Source organism: Silurus meridionalis, chromosome 17 (genome assembly GCF_014805685.1).
Source record: "Silurus meridionalis isolate SWU-2019-XX chromosome 17, ASM1480568v1, whole genome shotgun sequence".
In the NCBI taxonomy this organism is placed as follows: Eukaryota; Metazoa; Chordata; class Actinopteri; order Siluriformes; family Siluridae; genus Silurus; species Silurus meridionalis.
In genome coordinates, this window is record NC_060900.1 from 14138172 (window position 1) to 14158556 (window position 20385).

The window sequence follows — 20385 nt, forward strand, 5'->3', positions numbered from 1 at the left end:
TTCTGACACAAATTGTGACATGCTTTCTTAGCATGATGCAGGAACATCCCTGAATGCTCCAGAACAACAAACTGTGTCGAGGTATAGAAAGATAGAAAAGGTCACACTTCTTTGTGATTAATTAATCTTGTGTATTTCATTAGTGACACCTAACTGATAATTGTTTTTTGGGATTGTTAAAGTATGATGTGTGTGCTTGATTTTTTGGTTTCAGAATGTTGATATACTTTTTTGGGAGGAAAATCACTCTCGCTATAATAATTGTTGAGCACTATATTTATTTTTACACAAGTTAATTATAACAACAGTAGCAGTACTTTTACTTAAGTCTGCATGTTTCATACTTTATCCAACACTTCTAGTAACTTGTGACAAATCTGTGAAAAAGTAAAAAAAATTGTCTGGGAAGTCTGGGAAGTATGGTCTGAGCTAAACCCACACTGTTACTTCTAGGGTTCAAACTTAGGTCCAGTGATGGAGTCTCATCTCCACAACTTTGGTATTGTCTGCTTTTTGAAGGATTACTAGTTTGCTTAATTTAACTCTGTGACCATGACCATTATGCACCCATAAACAGCTAATCACATTAACTAACAGTGCTTGAGTAATAAGTTTGTCACCTATGCACATGACAGCGAACATGATAAATGCTGAACATGCTGAAAAGTCAGAAGTCAATCCAGATTGTGTGATATGTGCCACCCAGTGTGTTGAGTGTGTTTGTGTTTATTTCCAGCCCTGGTGACCCACGCTATGAGAAATTAGCTAGCTAAGCAAATTCATACCTGTTTCATAAACACAATAAGATTTACTGATGATTTAGCTAAAGATGAACTCATGCAAAAAAGACATTAACCACAGATGAGATCGCAAGGCTTCACCTTTTTATTTATTAATAACATTCACATCAGTGTCTTGTTACTATTGCTTGAAATACTACACATTCTAACTAAAACCTATTTACTATTTCACAAAAATACATGAATCATCTTACACAGCCTTGTTGTGTGTGTTGTTGAGTGACAGAGCAAGACTTCTCCACATCTATCAAAATGGCCATAAGCCCAAAACCATCTTTTTAATTACTTAAAAGAAAATTTGTGCAAATAAGGCTACAGGTGTTGTGGCAAGTTAGAGTCAGGAGTTTCTTCCAAATTGTAATAGTTATTTTTAAATGTTCTGTTTGGTGTTAAACTGTGTGTGTGTGTGTGTGTGTGTGTGTGTGTGTGTGTGTGTGTTTGCGCTCACTCTTTTATGCTTTAGTTAATCTAAACAAAGCTGGTAAAAGTCAAAAGTAAAATATTTGACTTTGAAATAAAAAAGCTACTTTAGTACTGTAACAGATTAAATTAACTTTGTTGGTTGCTGTCCACCACTGCAAATTACACAGTAGGGACTGTAATTAATATGGATTGATTGCTTCAATGGCTTAGGACTACGATTGGCATGAACTGTTTTGCATTTAAGTGTGTATCAGATGGGACTATAATGAATGGGCATTCTGTGCCCTTCTGGGTCTGGTTCCTCTCAAGGTTTCTTCCTCATACCATCTCAGGGAGTTTTTCCTTGCCATCCTAACATTGGCTTGCTCTTTAAAAATAAATGTATAAGCACTTATATTATATATGATATATAATATAGCATAACCTATTAATCTCTTTAAGGCTGCTTCGGGACAATGTACATGAGCGCACTGGCTTGTGCAACCCTAATGGCTGGGTTGTACATTGTTAATAATACAAATAAACCTGATTTGAATTGTATTAATATATTACACGCACATCCTGTACTGCAGGGGGCGCTGTGGCCCCGGCTACGGCTTTCACATACAAACATACGCCACTCAGAGCCACAGGTTTCGTTGACGTTCGGATTTAAACAAGGAGCGGGGTGTAAACACTGGTGCCGAACGGGCAATATGAGCATCTTTAGAAAATTACGAATGCGTACAATATAAAATTGGTCACGAATGTCATGGCCTCGAAATCAGACCAACTTCTTATCGTCGTTTCCATTCTTGAAGGTTTGTGCAACTTGCATCCATAATCCTTTGCGCGCCTGTAGCTTTGTTAGCCTGCGAACTAGCCAGTTGCATTAAAAAAAATAGTGTAAAAGTGTGGCAAATATGCTTTAACTACATTAAATATGTGTAGTTTTCTGTATATATATTTAAAATAAATAAGAATCTAACAGCGCTTACTAGTTACATATCTAGTTAACTTACTTCACTGTCTAATCATGTGACAGTTTAAACGGCTTGTTGTTGTATCCAAGCAAACATGTGAAGGAACAAACCTACTGTAACCCAGACCCTGTTTTCTGAGCACAATAATGTCCAGTTAAAAACTAACAGCATCTTTTAAATTTATGTTTAAGCACCTAATATATAAAAATAACTTACATCTATTGTAAGCAGCTGTAACTTCTTGCTGTCATGGTTGCAATAGTATTGTCGTAATACAAATGTATGCTTTTTAGGGCATCATAGCAGTCTAAATCAATGTGTTATATATAATTCATGTCCTATGTTTAAAAAAAACGGTGAAGAAGCTAGTTCATTTACTTTTTTTTTCTTCAAATATATAAATATAACAATATTTAATATGGTTGCTGTGGTCTACACATAGAATTATACAATATAATGATGAATTGTTGTTATTCTTTTCCTTTTTACTGAAACAGGTCGTCATTTTCCCAAGAGACAGCAACAAACTTTGGTCGTACAAGCAAAGTTTGATGGGGAGCAGCTAGAGACAGACCCTGTGGATCATAAAGAACAGCCACAGTTTTCTACAGAGCTGGCATGGGAGCTCGATCGCAAAACGCTTCACCAGCATAGGTTGGTTCTGTGTGTTTATACTCTTCAATTCGTCAAATTATATATATTTTTTTTTTTCTTCATTTGCTCATGTTGTGTGGTTTTTATGTATTGATGGATTTTCTGCTTTCCAGACTCCAGCGGACACCCATCAAGTTACAGTGCTACGCAATTGATTTGAATACCTCGGCGAGAGAATGTGTCGGGTACATCGTCTTGGATCTCAGATCAGTCCAGGAAGTTAAGCAGGTAAGTCTGGCGGGTAATGTGAACAGAATTGCGATTCACATGCAATCGAGGAACACAAAGTGAAATCTCTTTTGAATTTTGCCCATGATATTTTCTGTCGGCAGCCTCCGAAATGGTATTCCTTGCTAAGTAGTAAGTACACTAAACTGAAGCCATCATTGCTGTTGAGCCTGGTCCTGGAAAATGACACCAAACAGGCACCTGAACAATTGAAAGCAAAGAAAGTGCCACCGAGACCAGGTAATTATTTATTTATTTATTTTTAAAAAAGGGAAAAAGTAAAAAATTGTTGCTTTCTATTTCCATTGCTGCTCTCTATTTGCAATGGAACTGCAATACATGCAGCTACACAATCAAACGTCCAACTGAATGCAGGATATACGTGGCGGCCATCTTGCTTACATGTAGGCAAAAGCATGAACAAACCAGGCCTATTATTGGCTTATTGCATATTAATGATTACTAGGCACCATGAATGCATTCCCATTTAGTTTTCTTTTTTTCTATTTTTTTTTTAATTGTTAGTTAAATTTGATTGTCTGTTTCTTGTTCCAAATTTTTTTTTTTTCGATGGAGCAAAATGATGTTAAAGAACCTTAGCTATTGCAGTACCTTTGTGTGCTTTGTTTTACAAATGCTACATGTAACCATTAATTTGCCTCAATGCTCTACAGGGTCTCCAAGCATGACAAAGCTCGAGTCAATAAAACTAGAGGTGATCCTGAACGAAGATGAAGGATATCATCAAATTGGGCCAGCAGACCTTTGCAAAGACCTGTTCGTTCTGTCTGTAACAGTAGCCTTTGCATCCAGACTGGAACAGGTAAAATTATATTTGAAGATGTGACATACACCAACCCTTTAGAGATTTCTTCTGGAACCCTCATTAAGCTAGAGTTATTTTTACATGGAAGTACTTTTAGTGATTCCTGATAATAGGTGTTTTATATACAGTAAAAATCAGCAATATCATTTATTATAATAGTTATGTAGTGAAGGTCTTTTGTATTTGGTCATTTCCAGAGCTTTCTAGGAAATGGCTTAAATCAATCCAACATTAATGTAATAATAAAACCATGGATATAGATACTGGAGTGAGATGTTTTTGAAACTGTTTACAGATTACAGTACTGCATTTTTATGTCGGAAATGGTTAGTCAAATACAGTGGTGGACGAAGAACATTAACTATGTAGTTGAGTTAAAGTAGAGATGCCCTCGGTAAAATATTACTCCAGTAAAATTTAAAGGTGCTCCCTTTAAACGTTTACTCAAGTAAAAATACAACAGTATTTGCCTTTAAATTTACTTAAGTATCCAAAGTACTATGATTTATTATGGCTATAATGTTCCTATTACCATTTTTGTCATTTCTGTTTATGTGAAAAGACTGTAATGTTACTCTCAGCACATCAGTCTATTAATAGAATAATAATTTAAATCAAAATTCAAACACAGAGTCAAACACTGATTGATATCTATAACAATTATCATGAGCCCAAAAATTATTTTCTTCTACTTCAAAAACAATCACGCAAATAAGACCCTGGAGTTGTGGCAGGTTAGAGTCAGGAGTTTCTTCCATCATTTATTTACTCTCAAAATGTTCTGCTTGCTGTTGAACTGACGCTGAACTGTATGTTGGTGTTCAGTAGAAACCACCAAGTGCCAATCAAAATAAGTTTAAAACAGAAAGCACTTTACCCTGATTGGTGGCTTTCTGTGCACTTGACCAGTTAAGTTTTTATCCTCATAAATAAAAAGGAACGACTGATTTCGTAAAATGCAATTGAGTAAAAGTAAGATATTTGACTTTGAAATGTAGTGAAGTGAAAATAAAATCTACACAAATGGAAATACTTTAGTAAAGTACAGAAACGTGAAAAAGCTGAATAAGTACAGTAACTAATTAAATTTACTTAATTAGTGTCCACAACTGGTCAAATACAGATAAATTACTTTACTGAACCAGTAAACCTAATAAAGCTGAATATTACTTATTATTAATTGTGTGAACTGTCTCTGTAATAGTACAGCATGGAACCTCTGTACTACAGTGTCATTAATTTCTTTTGTTTGTGTGTGTGTGTGTGTGTGTGTGTGTGTGTGTGTGTGTGTGTGTGTGTGTGTGTGTGTTGGCTCTCTCTTTTTATTTTTATTTTATTTTATTGCTTTAGCTAATCTCCAGTTCGACAAAGCTGGCAAAAGAAGGCTCTGAGTTTTTTTTCTTCTACACTTTGCTGGGCAATGATGTCACCAGCGAACCCTTTCAAAACCTCATGAATCCAAACTTTGAGCCAGAACGAGCCTCAGTTCGTATCCGCAGCAGCGACAAAGTCTTACGAGTTTTTTTCAACCAGCAGCATAACCTTCAGGTAATTCTGCAGCTCATTGATTTGAAATGTTTTCTGGCTATGGAGAGGTGTTCTGTATTTCTACACATGTATTTAATTTGTCACTTTAACGTTTGCATATAAACACTGATCTTTATGTATAGATCCATCTCTGCTGTGGAAACCAGTCTTTAGGAAGCACTGAGGTCTCCCTTGCTGCACTCATGAAGAATAGTTTGGATCTGGTCAAACAAGTGGCCACTGTAGAGGGAGCCTTTGTCTTGAAACCACCAAATCGCATTCAACAGAATCGTCAGGCTGTTCCAGAGGATTTACTGCCAACAGTTGGAGTGGCAGTGACCTTGAGAAGAGAAGTCGATGCTGAGGTATATAATGGGCCTAAGTCAGTGGTTCAGTCGGAATTAAAAGCTGATTAGAATCAGATTTAAATGAGTGGCCTATCACAAGCAGAATTTACCTGTAAATCGGTCTCATTCTAAAATGAAACAATCTTTATTTTCCTCTGAAGATTAAATGCCTTTAGCCATTATTAAACAAATTATATAGACATGGTATGGTATGTTATTTAAAAAAAGTAAATTAATTAAAGTAATGAACTCCACCTGCTTAATTAAGCAATATTGTGTGAGTGTAGTTATGCAGAATATCGGATGTGATTTGACTGTAGTAATTACATTTGTGCAAGTATTTAGTTTATTCTTTCTTATATATTTCTGCAGCACTTAAATTTATTTTTTTGGCAACTTCCCTGGTTTTCTTTTTCTTTCGTCAGTTTTGGAAAGACCTGTTCTGGGTAATGTTTCTGGGGTGTACTATTTTCTTCATTAGTTGATCATTTTATATTCAAATTATTTTCTGTCCCTGTCCTGATTGATGCCTTTTGACAATGATCTGAGGAACATGCAGCTTTTTAAGCTCTTTGAGGTTCATGGCTTCAGCAAACAGATGAAATCAAGAACATGAGCTTTGCGCATGAGATTGAATCTGATTGGTTAGTTCTGAGAAGTCACATAAACCCTTATTAAATGGTATGTGCACTTGCGTAACCATGTTAGTGTAAATTCTCAAACACTTGGCTAAAACTGTATAGGGCCTTTTCTGATTTCAAAACAACCTCAAAGCTTCGTGGTGTGACACTCCTTAAAATGATGGGAAAATTTATTCGAATTTTCTTTTCATTTGTACAAAGATCTGACATGATATCTCTTGGTTAGATTTTTTTTACATGACAGAACCTAAAGTTTTATTGCAGGTTTTTTTTAAATAACCACTGAAAATCTGCTGTTAATGTTATGATCTGTTTTTGATAAGCTGTTAGAGCGGCCCATGAAGACTCCAGTGAAAAAAAGTCCGGCCGTGCATTTCCTTCCCGAGTCAACCCCATCTGAGCCAAGACAACGTAGCCCATCTCCTGTCCTGTCCCAAAGGTCTCAGTCACCCTCCCCTGAACATCAGAATTCAGAGACTGAAGCTGAGAGTCTGCCTGATGATGCAAGGGAAGCCCAGCCAGAACAATCTGGTGAGACTGTTGGCAGACTTAATAATTCAGTTAAATTATGTGTATTTTCAGTGAGATGCTGACAGACTTTTATTCCAATGCTTGATGTTTTTGCTGTTTTAGATTTGCCTGTGCCTCCATTGGCTGCATCTGAAAATGTGCTACCAGAAAGTGAACCAGAAATTCTATCCTCTTCCATTGCTGTGTCTGCTCCGAAGATCGCCATTCCAGCCTCAGCACATCATTACTGCTTCTCCATAGATTTGCGTAGCGTCAGAGATCTTAATGTGAGCTTCCCTGTGAACTGCATACTGAGGTAGTGTTAATTTATGTTTCCAGTTAAAGGTTGGCTTTTCTAGTAATTAGGTTGATAAACTCATTGTAAAATTCGTCACATTTGCATGTAGGTATGCCTACCAGTTCTTTGGGAGTGCAGCCCCGATAATGACTAACCCTGCAGTGGAAATTAAGAAGAACACCGAGGTATTCCTGCCTCAGTCCTACTGTGCCTTTGATTTTGCTGCACCGCCCAATCAATTACAGGATACATTCTTGAGGTGACTTCACATGTATTCTCAAAATCACATTTCATCACATGTAAATGTTTTGAATATGAACAGAAAAGGGTTTACAAAAGTAATTTCACTGGTACAGCGTAGAGTCGCCTTATTATACTGGTTCTTTCAGGGTTCCCCTGCTGGTAGAAATGTGGCATCGAGACCCTGCTGCTAAAGATGTCCTACTTGGCATGGCCAGCGTTCAGCTTTCCCACCTCCTCACTTCTGAGAAAACCCGCTTCCTTGGCCATTCTGGACAGCAGCACTGGAGACAGACCTACTCTGAGAGGATAGCTGTTAACAGAACAACGGGGTGTGTATAGTATTTAGGTTTCTGCCACTTTAGCTTTTATCATGCGAAGTGAATGCTGTGTATTTCTTGTAATTTATTGTGGTATTTTATTTGCATTACCATAAAACTACCTCTAGATGGCAGACATGCAGCACTTTAGTTATACTTAAATCCCTTCTATTCCCCAAAAGATTCTTTTAAATATAGCTTCAATATTTAAAAACAACATGCCACAGTTTATGGAAATAATGACCACTGAATGATGTGAATTTACAATGCTCATAAATACTGATGAAGATGAAAAATTCTGCAAATGAAGTATGAATTGAATTGTTCTGGGTTTTATTTATCTCAAAACGCTATTTGGCATATAAAAACTAGTTTGGCCCCCACACTGGTATGTTAATAATCAAGAGAACATCCAGGGATATGTTTTAAGAAGCAGAACTTTCAATTGGTGTTGACGAATAATTTTTTTTTTTTGCTGACCATTTAAAAAAGTATATCAGTATACGAGTACCTGATACCTGATCTTATTCTATTTTATATAGATCAAATGAGAAGGTGGCTGAGCTTAGCTATGTGGCAGTTCTGGAGGATATGGGTTTAGTAAAAGCCCAGGCTGTCCTCATATCTGAATCCTCCCAGGTAAAACTTGATTAATGTTTGATTCTTTTCCCCCAGTCAATAGTGATTTTAGTAAATACCTTTTGATTAGGTTATGTTTCCATAAATTCCATATATCGTGTTATTGATTTGGGTTATATTGGGTTAAGTATTGATAGTCTTTTCATATTACAGAGTGCTAATCAGGTGTGCCATAAGCCAGCAGCTCCTTCTAAGCCTTACGGTGGGAATGAGGTAGGGACGAAACCTCGGGAGACCCTGGAGTATAGAGCAGCAATGGAGCTTGAGATGTGGAAGGAAATGCAAGAAGATCTATTTGAAAATCAGGTTACCTCTTTTTCAAGAATGAATCTTAAGAAACATTATTATAAATATCATTAAAATATTTGTGTACTGATTTAATAACCACACTCCTTGCTGATTTTGAGAGTAAATTTGTGCATTATAACCTTTCATTAAGTCGGGGACTGCTGTGGTTTTGATATCTGTAGCTGAAGCAGAAAGAACTGAGCCATATGCAGGCCCTGGCAGAGGAGTGGAGGAAAAGAGATCGGGAACGAGAAGCACTCGTTAAAAAGAAGGTACTCCTTATGGGACTGAGGTTGATTTGTATGGTTTTTTTCTTTTCTTCAAACAAGATTGCCAAGATTGTTTTTTTCTCTCTCAAGGAGATGGAGTATAATCTTTTGGAAGAACAGCTTCAGAAGGCTCTAGCTGATCTAGAAAAAAGAGAAAAAACTCTAGCTCATGCAGAGATGGAGGTTGGTTTATTTGATTTGTTGTTGTGGTGGTGGTGTGTTTATATATTTATTTTGCAGCACTATACAGAGATACTGAATGTGACGGGGCATGTGTATTATTAGACACAGAGGCTGCAGCGGGAAATGCGCGTGGAACATGAGTTCCTCAAGCGGGAGCTCCAGGACAGCACCAGGCGTTTACGCGAAGACTGTGCTCACCAGGTGGAGCTGGAGAGATCAAAGGTCAGGCAGCTTGAGGAGGACCTTGCAAGGCGTCAACAGCAGGTAGGCGTAATGGAGGTTGTGCAGCAAGTTTTGCTTTAATAGAGGGAGTAGCATAGGAGAAAGTGCTGACCTCAAGGTCAATGGGGCGTAAGATCACCCCTCCCCCTTCTCCTGCAGCCTGATTAAAAAATTAAGTACTACTAAGGCCTGGATTGACCAAGGGAACGCTATGGCTTTAGTGACTACTGTGTATTCTTTCTCACAACACAGCTTAAGTAAAGAAGAGAATGAATGAGCTCATGCTCCCAGTTTTACTAATGTTTTATTTGCTATTCTTGGGCTTTTCTTTGTTTTATTGCATTATTGTATAAATAAACTAAAACAGAATTGTCATTATTTTTCAGTTGGTAGTTGTTGCCTAGTAGTTAGAGCTCTGGGCTTTTAATCATTAACAACTTAACAACTTAAGCTGCAATTATTGGGTCAGTCATCTGCCCTATTAGCTGCTTTGGGTAAAAGTATCTGACCGAAATGTAAATGTAAAATACAGTGGAACCCGGTTATCTCGCCCTCGGTTAACTCGCCAACCCTATTAAGTCGATGTTTTTGAAGTGGAACCGCCAAATTCTCGCTTTTTCTACGCATTTTTTATCGGTTATGTCGACTTTTTTAATGTCGCCGAACCCTAATATCTCGAACACAAGGGGGGAAAAATTAGAAATTTTAACGTCAGTTATGTCGATCGGCGCTGTGCAGCCGCAGAAGAACTCGCGAAAGTGGTGGAAAAATCAAACCTTACAGATACTACAGGTGTTTGTATTGTATACTGGTGAATCTCTGCTGTTAGTAAGTGCACATATGCATTTTTTTTGTTAAATGTTATGCGATGAACGGGAGCGCGGCGCTCCCAGCTTCAACTCCTTACCGAGCGCGCGCGCATCCCTCCTTACCGAGAGAGCCGTGCTCCTTACCGAGCGCGCGGGCGAGCAGGGTAAGGAGCATGGCTCTCTCGGTAAGGACTTGAAACCGTGAGCTTCAGAGAAAGCGGCCGGCACCTGCCACGCCCTTCGGCCGTTCACTTTTGAGACTTTTCTGTCGTTTTTGGTTTCGGGTTCGGTTTTGGATCTTCCGGGTTTTTTTTCCGGCTTTGCGCCGTGCCGCCGGTCGCGGTATTTTTTAATTTCCCTATTTTTCCATTTACAAACTCTCTCTCTTCTATTTACAAACTCTCTCTCTCTCTCTCTCTCTCTCTCTCTCGCTCGCTCGGCTTATCTCCCCCTCGGCATCGCAGACGTAAGTTTTATCGGACACTTTGCTTTGTGTGTTTGTGCGGATTACTTCAGCCTGATGGTCATAAGTTTTCAGAAACTTAGTTACTGTTTATTTTTCTTTTCTTTCCACATGTGGACTAAATGTAAGACGGCACTGTGCAGCCGCTGTTTTTTTTTTTTTTTGAGCGATCTGTGTGTTTATGATGTTGGAGAATATAATAAAGGTTTGTATGGAGAATGGACGGTGGTTTGTATTGTATACTGGTAAATCTCTGCTGTTAGTAGGTGCACTTATGCCTTTTGTTGTTAACAAACGTATGTACATTTTTATAGCATGCCTTCATCAAACAAATCGCGGCAACGCTGTTGTGTAAAAAAACCCTCCAAAAACACGTGCATGCACATTCTCATTTATTAACGCACATCATGTACATAGAAATTTCAAGCACGTTAATATACTGCCGCCATTTTTTTTTCGTTTATCTCGATCATCAGTTACCTCGATGCTTTTTGGCGACCCCCTAGGACATCGACATAACCGGGTTCCACTGTACTCTGGAAGATGTCCTTGAATGAATCACTCCAGAAGGCCTCTGATTTACACATCATATAACAGGATGCATGATTCTTATTAGCTCTATATATATATATATATATATATGCGCGCAGAGAGTCAAGTGACTTTCTTCATTCTCCTTGTCATTAAGGATTTTCATTTAGAAAACAAATCATCTGAGCCAGTGAAATCACTGTGGCTCATGTAGTGATTTGCGGTGCTGGTAGTGAAAATGCATGTTTTTAATATGTTTCTATATTACAATCAGTGCAAATTTAGTCTTAATTCACATTGGATTTAGCATTAAAATAAAGGTTTTCCATGCGGGTAATGTGGCATGAAGAAAAATCATACCTTAAGTAGAATTGCAAGCACTTTATTCACTCAGCTTTTACCAGCCACAAACATGTTTCTACCAGAGAATCTTTTCAGTGAGAACTAGGGAAGAAATTGCTTCACTGGCAGACAGACTCTTGGCAGCACTGAGCAAAACTTGGCTTTCTATTTTAATAATCTTGAATGTTACACGCAGTATTTACTTGAGCACATTTTTATCATTGATCTAATTAATCATCTGACCAACAAGTCCTTTTTAAAGCCTTCAAACTTGACTTGTGCCAGACAGTGTTTCTGGAGTTGTTTTTTTATTTTTTTTGTGTGTGTGTGTTTTTTTTTTTTTTTTTTTTTTCCCATTTTCCATTTTCCATTTTCCTCTTATGACCATATTTCTCAAGGCTTTTTTTTTCAACAGACAAATGCTTCATGTCTTAACCAGACTCGCGTCATGCTTTGCACAGACAGCCCACCTACTGAAATAGTTCAGTCTGCCGTCTCATTTCTTTCCCCAAAACATCTGGACTGGCCCTGGATCTAACAAATCAACCAAAGTAGGTTTCTGACATGCGAAAAGGAGAAGGGCCTTTGTGATGAGAGATCCTCGGCTGAAGTTGCCGCATGTCTCTATATCTTGTCTTCCCTCCCGTGTCAGGAACGTGTAAACATACATTTGTCCTGTGTCAGCACACACTAACTAGTTTATCAGACCAGAATTCTTCCTGCCTGTTCTGCTGGACACTGCTTGCCTTGTGTCAGACTATGCTATTTTGTGTGTGTGTGTGTGTGTGTGTGTGTGTGTGTGTGTGTGTGTGTGTTATGTTATGTTTTTTGGTGTCTGGTTTATATCACAAAGGGAAGACTGGAATGGGGAAAGCTCATTGGGATTTAGTTACAATAGATGCTGCCTAGGACCCTTGAAGTGCTGTGCCTCTTGAGTGTGTTTTGAAGTAGTATCTCATTAACTGAGTGATAAGCTGTTGTTTGCAATCAGAAGTGTTAAGCTCTATGTACAAATGTGGAATCAGATATGCATGTGAACTTTTTTTTTTTTTTTTTTTAAAGCATCCTGACAATTCTACCTTTTAGATTACACATGCACACAATTCTTCCTGCTAGCTTGTTGTCAATAGATACAGTAATGTTCAATAGCTGAGCAATATTTAGTGCCAGGATGATGATCCATTGATTAGCTCATTTTCCACCTGAGTAGAGACATGCTTGAGGTCCTGTAATTCCAGCTTTATTTTCCATTACTGACATTTTTGCCAGTTTTTAGATAAAACAATATCAACATTTTAAAAGTGTTTCTTTTATATTACTCTTTTTATTTTTTATTATTTCAGCATGCAACACAACATGTTGCATCCTTAAAATAGACTTTTAAAACAATTTACTGTTTTTATATATTTTTTTTTTATTTAGCTTTTGTTTATGTTGAGTGTGTGTCTTTGTTTCCATCAAAAGGTAACGGATGCTGAAAAGAAGTACAAACTCCTGGAAAATGAATTTCAGCATTATCGTGACCAGCAGAACGTTCGGCCCGAAATCCATTTGCAGTCTGAGATTAACTTGCTCCGATTAGAGAAGGTTAGTAAATGATTAGTAAAAGTGACCTGTAAAGTAGTATTACCCACCACTTTTATACCATTGATCTTATACCATGGCTTAATCAGAAATTTGACTTGGGGAACAGAAAACATTTTATATGCATTAGTAACATGTGAAAAGATTATGGATAGGTGTGCTGGATATTACTTCTTTTTAGAGACAAACTGCTATAGATAAAATATCTATCTATCTATCTATCTATCTATCTATCTATCTATCTATCTATCTATCTATCTATCTATCTATCTATCTATCTATCTATCTATCTATCTATCTATCTATCTAATGTACTTTTGGTCTGTACTGTATATATATATTATATATACAGTACAGACCAAAAGTTTATATATATTATATATACAGTACAGACCAAAAGTTTATATATATTATATATACAGTACAGACCAAAAGTTTGGACACACCTGCTCATTCAAAGAGTTTTCTTTATTTTCATGACTATGAAAATTGTAGATTCACACTGAAGGCATCAAAACTATGAATTAACACATGTGGAATTATATATGGAATTATATACATAACAAAAAAGTGAACTGAAAATATGTCATATTATAGGTTCTTCAAAGTAGGCATCAAGAGAATGCCAAAAGTGTGCAAAGCAGTAATCTAAGCAAAAGGTGGCTACTTTGAAGAACCTTCAATATGACATATTTATAGTTGTTTCACACTTTTTTGTTATGTATATAATTCCACATGTGTTAATTCATAGTTTTGATGCCTTCAGTGTGACTCTACAATTTTCATAGTCTTGAAAATAAAGAAAATTCTTTGAATGAGAAGGTGTGTCCAAACTTTTGGTCTGTACTGTATGTGTATGTGTGTGTATTTATGTAACTTTATTTTATTATTATTATATATTTTTTTTTTTATTAAAGTCTGAACTGGAACGAAAATTTGAATCAACAACAAAATCTAAACTTCACTACAAGCAGCAGTGGGGCCGTGCTCTAAAAGAACTGGCAAGATTTAAGCAGGTAAGCCATTGTAAATGCTTTAAAACACAGTATAGTATGTTACCATGATCTATTTGCTTGACCAAAGTTTATGGTATAAAATAAAGGTTGTAGATTTGTACATAGTCTTCGAGTAACTACGCTGAATTTGGAAACTCCATGTTGTGTATGTACTGTGTGTCTTTCATCATAGCCTTAGGTCAAAAGCAAAGGAAAGTGAGGTGTGTTGTATCTCACGTGAGTAGCTGAGAATGTAGGTAAAGGCAGCTCAAGACAAATGTGTATTTTCTTAGTGCATTTCCTGCCAGAAGTATATTATAATTTTCCAGGGTTGAAGAACACTTCTACATGGTGCTCTGAGAAGTAGTAAGGCAGCCTCTAACTTGTGGTGTTTGCTTTGAAACATTGAACTCCTTCTCAAGTGAACCCTGTAAAGACTAATACCAATGTAAACAGAGCAGACGCAAAGAGCTTATCAGGCCTTACTAATAACTGTTAAAGACAAAGTCCAGCTGGAAAGTCTGAGTTGTCTTTTTCCCCCCTTGCCTTTTTTCTTTCTTCTCTTTAAGTGCCAGATATATGTTAAGAAAACATTGGTTGATTTATAGTGCACAAAGGGGTCTATAACTTAATATGAAAGAGACCTATAAATCAGATCTGTATTATGCTAAGCTTTAGCCTGCACAGTAACCAGCTGAACATTTTTGCTTGTTGAAAGATCTTAAGGGTGTGATGCTTGCATTTACATGTTATTACATTCATCTAAGTATTCACATGTAATTTTTGATGAGCCGGTTTAGCGAAATCCCTGTCTAGAAACTCACTGATGGGTTTTAGATGGGTTTTATAAATAAATAAGCAAATCTAGTATATTTTGGAAGCCGTAAGTGAACAGATGGCAGAATTCATTAAAGTTACTTAATACTTAAAAAATTGTTAGCCATAATGCATTTTTCTCACCCACTGAGGGAATATTTTCTGTCTTTAGCTGCTCAAAGGAGCAGCCCTGCCTTTTTAAAAATTACTTTAACAATATTTTTGCCAATTTGAAAAGCTGGGAAAACTTAAGCCATGAATTCCCCAGGTGCTTGTCCTGGTCTTGTCAACTCAGTCTTCAGCAGAAAACTGCAGTTGAGCTGCAGTCTGGAAGCCTTCTCCACTCCGAGTCCTCTGCCTGACCCCCTCTGGAGGAAAGCCACAGGTCATTCATTGGCCACTCAATTGCTTTTTTTTTTTTTTTTTACTCCTCCGTCACCCCTAGGCCAAGGAAACCCAAAATACGTTTGTGTACACAATTTGTCAAGGTCTTAAGATGGTTAGTTGGGCCATCCTGCTGACATGCACCTTTTTTACTGTCAGTTTAGGGCTCTGGAAATATTTAGTTTAGCCATCAACCTCAGGTAGCAAAGGAAACACTTCAGCCCTAGGGACCTTATGAAAATCTGCAGGATAATTGTTTCAGTGTTTTTCTTCACCATTTGCTTGGATTCAAATGCTATGTCTGTGTCTTGGTGGATTTGTTTTTCTTGTAATTTAGATTCTTGCAAATGTATTACTGGCCTCTAATGCTCCATGAGAAGACTAAATTAAATTAGATTATACATAAACATATCCGTTCATGATAAAATTAAACCAAGTCATTAAGCTAGCTATTATGGAAGAGCTTGTTAAATTCTCACACAAGCTTTCTTCTGTCAACAAAGGATCCAGAATATTGATGTGTGGTTACTTAATGGTAATGTAAGATCATGGTGCCACTTTTAACCTCCGATTTCATCAGTTTCTCCTTAACATGCTATTTCTAAGGGTCAAATTAAATTAAGTGACAATTAGAATTAGGAATGTACAGTATTTCCGCAAAATAAATAGCTGGCAGTGTAACTAATGTGAACTAATAAATTATACACACTGGAATGTGTCACCATGTTGTTTATTTATGATAATGGATATAGATTATATATAGACAAATCTCATGTTATTTGGCAATTGATGCATTCCTGTTTTGTTGTTTTTTTATTTATTTATTTTTCTCTACATGGAGGCATAAAGGATTTGTTGAATCTCTTATTTTCTCTTGGTTTTCTTTTGGTTTTTTTCTTTTTCTAGAGAGAACAGGAGAATGCTATGACACGGCTGAAGAAGCAGCAGCAAGAACTGGAGCACATGAGGCTACAGTATCTGGCAGCCGAAGAGAAGGAAGCTGTCAAGAATGAGAAACATGAGCTCCAGGACATCCGCAATGAGCTGAACAGGTGAAAGCTACCATGACCACCAAAAGGAAAATAATCCAAACCATCAGTAGCATCAGCATCAGTAGCTGAAAAAAAAAAATCACAAATTAATTCATGAAAAATCTAGGTTTCTTAGTATTGTTATTAATAATAAATAATAATAATATTATTATTGTGTGTTTAGGTACGTGGGTTCAACAATGCAAAGTAATAGAGAGTGCGTTAGAGAAGTGAAGAAAAGAGTGCAGGGTGGAGAAGAGGAGTGATTTGTGATAAGAGTGAAAGGGAAAGTTTATAGGACTGTGGTGAGTCCTGCGTTGTTGTACGTTTTAGAGACAGTGGCGTTGACTAAAAGACAGGAGGTGGAGCTGGAGGTAGCAGAGATTTTCATTGGGAGTGATGCAGATGGACAGGATTAGAATCGAGTATATTAGAGGGATGTTTTGGAGACCAGGTGAGGGAGGTGAGATTGAGATGGTTTGGACATGTGCAGAGGAAAGACATGGGGGATATCGGTAGGAGAATGCGGAGGATGGAGCCACCAGAAAGGAGGAAAAGAGGGAGGCCAAGGAGGAGGTTTATGGATGTGGTGAAGGAAGACATGCAGGTAGTTGGTTTGAAAGAGGTAGATGTAGAGGACAGGGGGGTGTGGAGACGGATGATCCGCTGTGGCGACCCCTAATGGGAGCAGCCGAAAGAATGTTATTAATAATTATTTAATAAAAATTATTATTGTCATTATTGTTTGTTTGTTTATTTATTTATTTCATAAAAATTTTATATGAAAAAATCATTCATTTCTCTGTCAATTATGTCCAGGCTGAAGCAGCAGGACGAGAAGAGAACATGGAAGGAGCCAACAAGCATGTCTTTAAATGAAAGTGCTGATGAGCATCTGAGCCGCTTATTGGAAGAGAGAGACACACTGCTTCGTACAGGTGTGTACACACACGAGGACCGTATCATTGCTGAACTCAACAGACAGATCCAAGAGGCTATGGCTAACAGAGTTTCAAACTAAATTATTATTTGGTGTTTCCCAATAAAGTACAATACTATGCTTAATATGCACACTCAATGATGGAACGGCTGAGTGTAGAATACATTGGCACATTAGAATTCATAATGCATTCTAGGCTTTTCTTATTTTTATAGTTTTTTTTTTTTTATGTCCGTTGTAATGAATTGAAAATTATTAACGGTTCACCATGCACAGTAGTGTGTGTGTGTGTGTGTGTGTGTGTGTGTGTGTGTGTGTGTGTGTGTGTGTGTGTGTGTGTGTGTGTGTGTGTGTGTGTGTGTGTGACAGAGATGTGCCAAACAGGGATTTGTACCATGTATTTTCTTAACTGATTCCTGTAGTTTTTGGTGAAAGAAGGATTTCACCAGGTGGCACTATCTCTCAAGAAATGGTAGCAAAAATATTACATACCCTTTTTTAATATTCCTGAATTTCTTCTTCTGTGTCTATTTATTATATGACTCTTATTAATATGTACTGTTACTTTTATATTTGCATCAGTCCTAATAAATTATTTCTAATGTGCTATTAGTTTTTTTTTGCTAGCAGTATAAGTATTAATTAGCTATTGTTGGTTTTTATTTTTTTTTTTAGATACATCTTTTACTGAATATACAACATGCACTTTACAAGATTGATAAAACATTCGTGGATGTGTATTGATAGAACATAAAGATTGGGATGGCAACAGTAGCTCTTTTTGACATCCTGCATTTTATTTGTATATTTTTTCTATGTAAGAGTTATGAAAGTACTAAATACTTTTACACTAAAGATAACAAACATTTGTTATGCTTTGACATTTTGCAGAAATATATATACATTTATATACACAAAAAAGAAAAATCATGCCGAATGTAAATTGATTAGCAGAATTAATATACATGCATACTTGTCTATGTACATGTCTACTTGGATTAGTTGCTGCTGCTTATACGTGTACTATAATATGAGCAAATGTATGTGGACCATCACACCCAACTGTGTACATTAATCAAACTGGAAGATGTCTTAAATGTCCATATATGCTGTAGAATTACATACTCCCCATATTCCCTTCAATGGGTCTAAGGAGCCATGCAATGCCTTTTAAAGTGCCTGATCTCATTAATACTCTTGCAGCTGAAAGCCCAAAAGTCATATTCCAAATTCTTGTGCCAAGCCTTCCTAAAAAAGCGAAAGTTATTATATACGACAAATAGTGTACACTAGGGAAAAGGTCTGCATTGTTTAAAAAGCCGCTGCGGGTATGATGGTCAGGTGTCCACAAACTTTGTTGGCCCCATTGAGCCATTGTCTTCTTCAAGCTGAATATGGTTATATAGTTGCCATTTATTTTTAGCCCAAGAGAAAATGACACATGATGTTATACTGGATGCATTCTTTCAAATCTAGCTCATTTTTTGAAAACTGATCCTGTCCTTGAGGAAGAATTTTAACTTCCAGCTTTTAGATAAATGCAGCAACGTAGCAGAGCAGAATCTCCTGAAAAGACGGTAGGTAAAGAGATACAAATGGAATCGTGTGTTTTGATATATTTTTTTACCATGCCATATGCAGTTGCAGGATAATTAATGAATAAATTGCACTATGTAGTGCACTTTATCTGGCTGCGAAGAGCATCACTCAGGAGCAATCCTGCCGCGTGAAGCCATTTAAGCAGATAGTGGCGTAATGCTTGTTTTGGGCACTTACGAGGACAGTCCATCAGCAACAGTTTGCAGAGCGGATAGACACACAACCCTATCTACACATGTAGCCTTAACTATAGGTTAATGCTTGTCTGACACAGTGAGCAGCTTCATACCCCTTCAAAAGGCCATAATGCTGAGCTTTGTTCTCAGTTCTTCAGCTCGCACACATTCCATGTTCCAGTTTCCATTGCATCCTGTAGGCCTAGCTCCTCTGGCTCTGCCAAGCAGGTTATAATGTACTGCCTCGGACAACAACAAATATGTCTTTCATGAAAAACTAAATCAGTCAACTTATTTTTATTTTCATTTTCCGTCTTCCTCACAGCTTTAAGCATCCAGTTCTCGTCGTGTTTGTACAGACATTGCCTGCGACTGACGTTTGTCGTTTGTATATACTATTGTCAACATTCAGACTATTTTCTCAGGCTTCATTTTTACTGGCTAATAGCAAATGAAATATGAATGCTGACAGTGAAAGTGCAATCAGCTGCTTTATCTAGGCACAAAAATGCACTTGAGCATATTTTCAGCATTATAACCCTGCTATGTGGTCAGATTGTTGACATGGACTGATTTAATAGCTTTCATGCTGAGGTTTGTGAACTTGTGGCCTCGCATGATGTTTTTGGGGGCACATCAACAAATGATCGAAAGCATATGACCTTGAATATCTCAAGGTGATTATGAACTTTTGGTTGATTATGAACATTGGTTTCACTCGACAGGCTCACTACTGTACATGGTCTACTGAACACTTGTGCAGTTGGTTCCAGGATATTTAGAATCCCACTGTGTTTCAAAAGATAAGTTGGTGTTAATGGCGCACTAATGTGATAAAGATGAAATGTACTGAAATCAAATACAGTCCAAATAGAACAAGGATTCTTCAAACTTTTGCAAAGCAGTGCATGTTTCCAATTAGAATTTCAAATGAGAAAATTTAGTTTTATTACTAATTGCTTCTGAAAATGAGTCCTTTGTCCGTTTAGTGTTTCCAACTGCAGGAAATTCCATAGAAAGTGGACCACTCACATAGAAACCCTGATGCTTTGTGTATGTTTTTAAAATAATGTTTCATTGGATTATTTGTGGAGCCTTTGGGCCATGCAGCTTTTCACAGGTCGAAGTTCCCACGGCGAATTTTTGTGATTGATAGTTAAAATTTGAACTATTTGTTTTGTAAATTGCTAATACTCCTTTGGGGCAATTTTCTTCTGTATCAAATCTGTAGCGATTTACTACGCAAGAAAATCAGCCGAATTTTTCCTTGATCAAAAACTAAGAATGAGTAAACCAGGCACTTCAGGGTCCTTGTGAACTGTGTTTGTTCACATCTGG

General features: G+C 37.1%; 1 protein-coding gene across 1 annotated transcript; it reads left to right on the plus strand.

Moving 5' to 3' along the window:
- The first annotated feature begins 1843 nt into the window (after positions 1 to 1843).
- LOC124400436 (centrosomal protein of 120 kDa) lies at positions 1844 to 17879 on the plus strand. The gene is made up of 20 exons (XM_046872267.1): positions 1844 to 2023; positions 2683 to 2839; positions 2953 to 3067; positions 3172 to 3307; positions 3742 to 3890; positions 5244 to 5441; positions 5564 to 5785; positions 6732 to 6939; positions 7042 to 7234; positions 7326 to 7475; positions 7606 to 7788; positions 8319 to 8415; positions 8569 to 8721; positions 8886 to 8975; positions 9063 to 9155; positions 9258 to 9419; positions 12987 to 13109; positions 14024 to 14122; positions 16208 to 16353; positions 17152 to 17879. The coding sequence occupies exons 1-20, from the start codon at positions 1975 to 1977 to the stop codon at positions 17351 to 17353; spliced, it is 2925 nt and encodes a 974-aa protein (XP_046728223.1). The 5' UTR covers positions 1844 to 1974; the 3' UTR covers positions 17354 to 17879.
- Positions 17880 to 20385: the final 2506 nt, after the last annotated feature.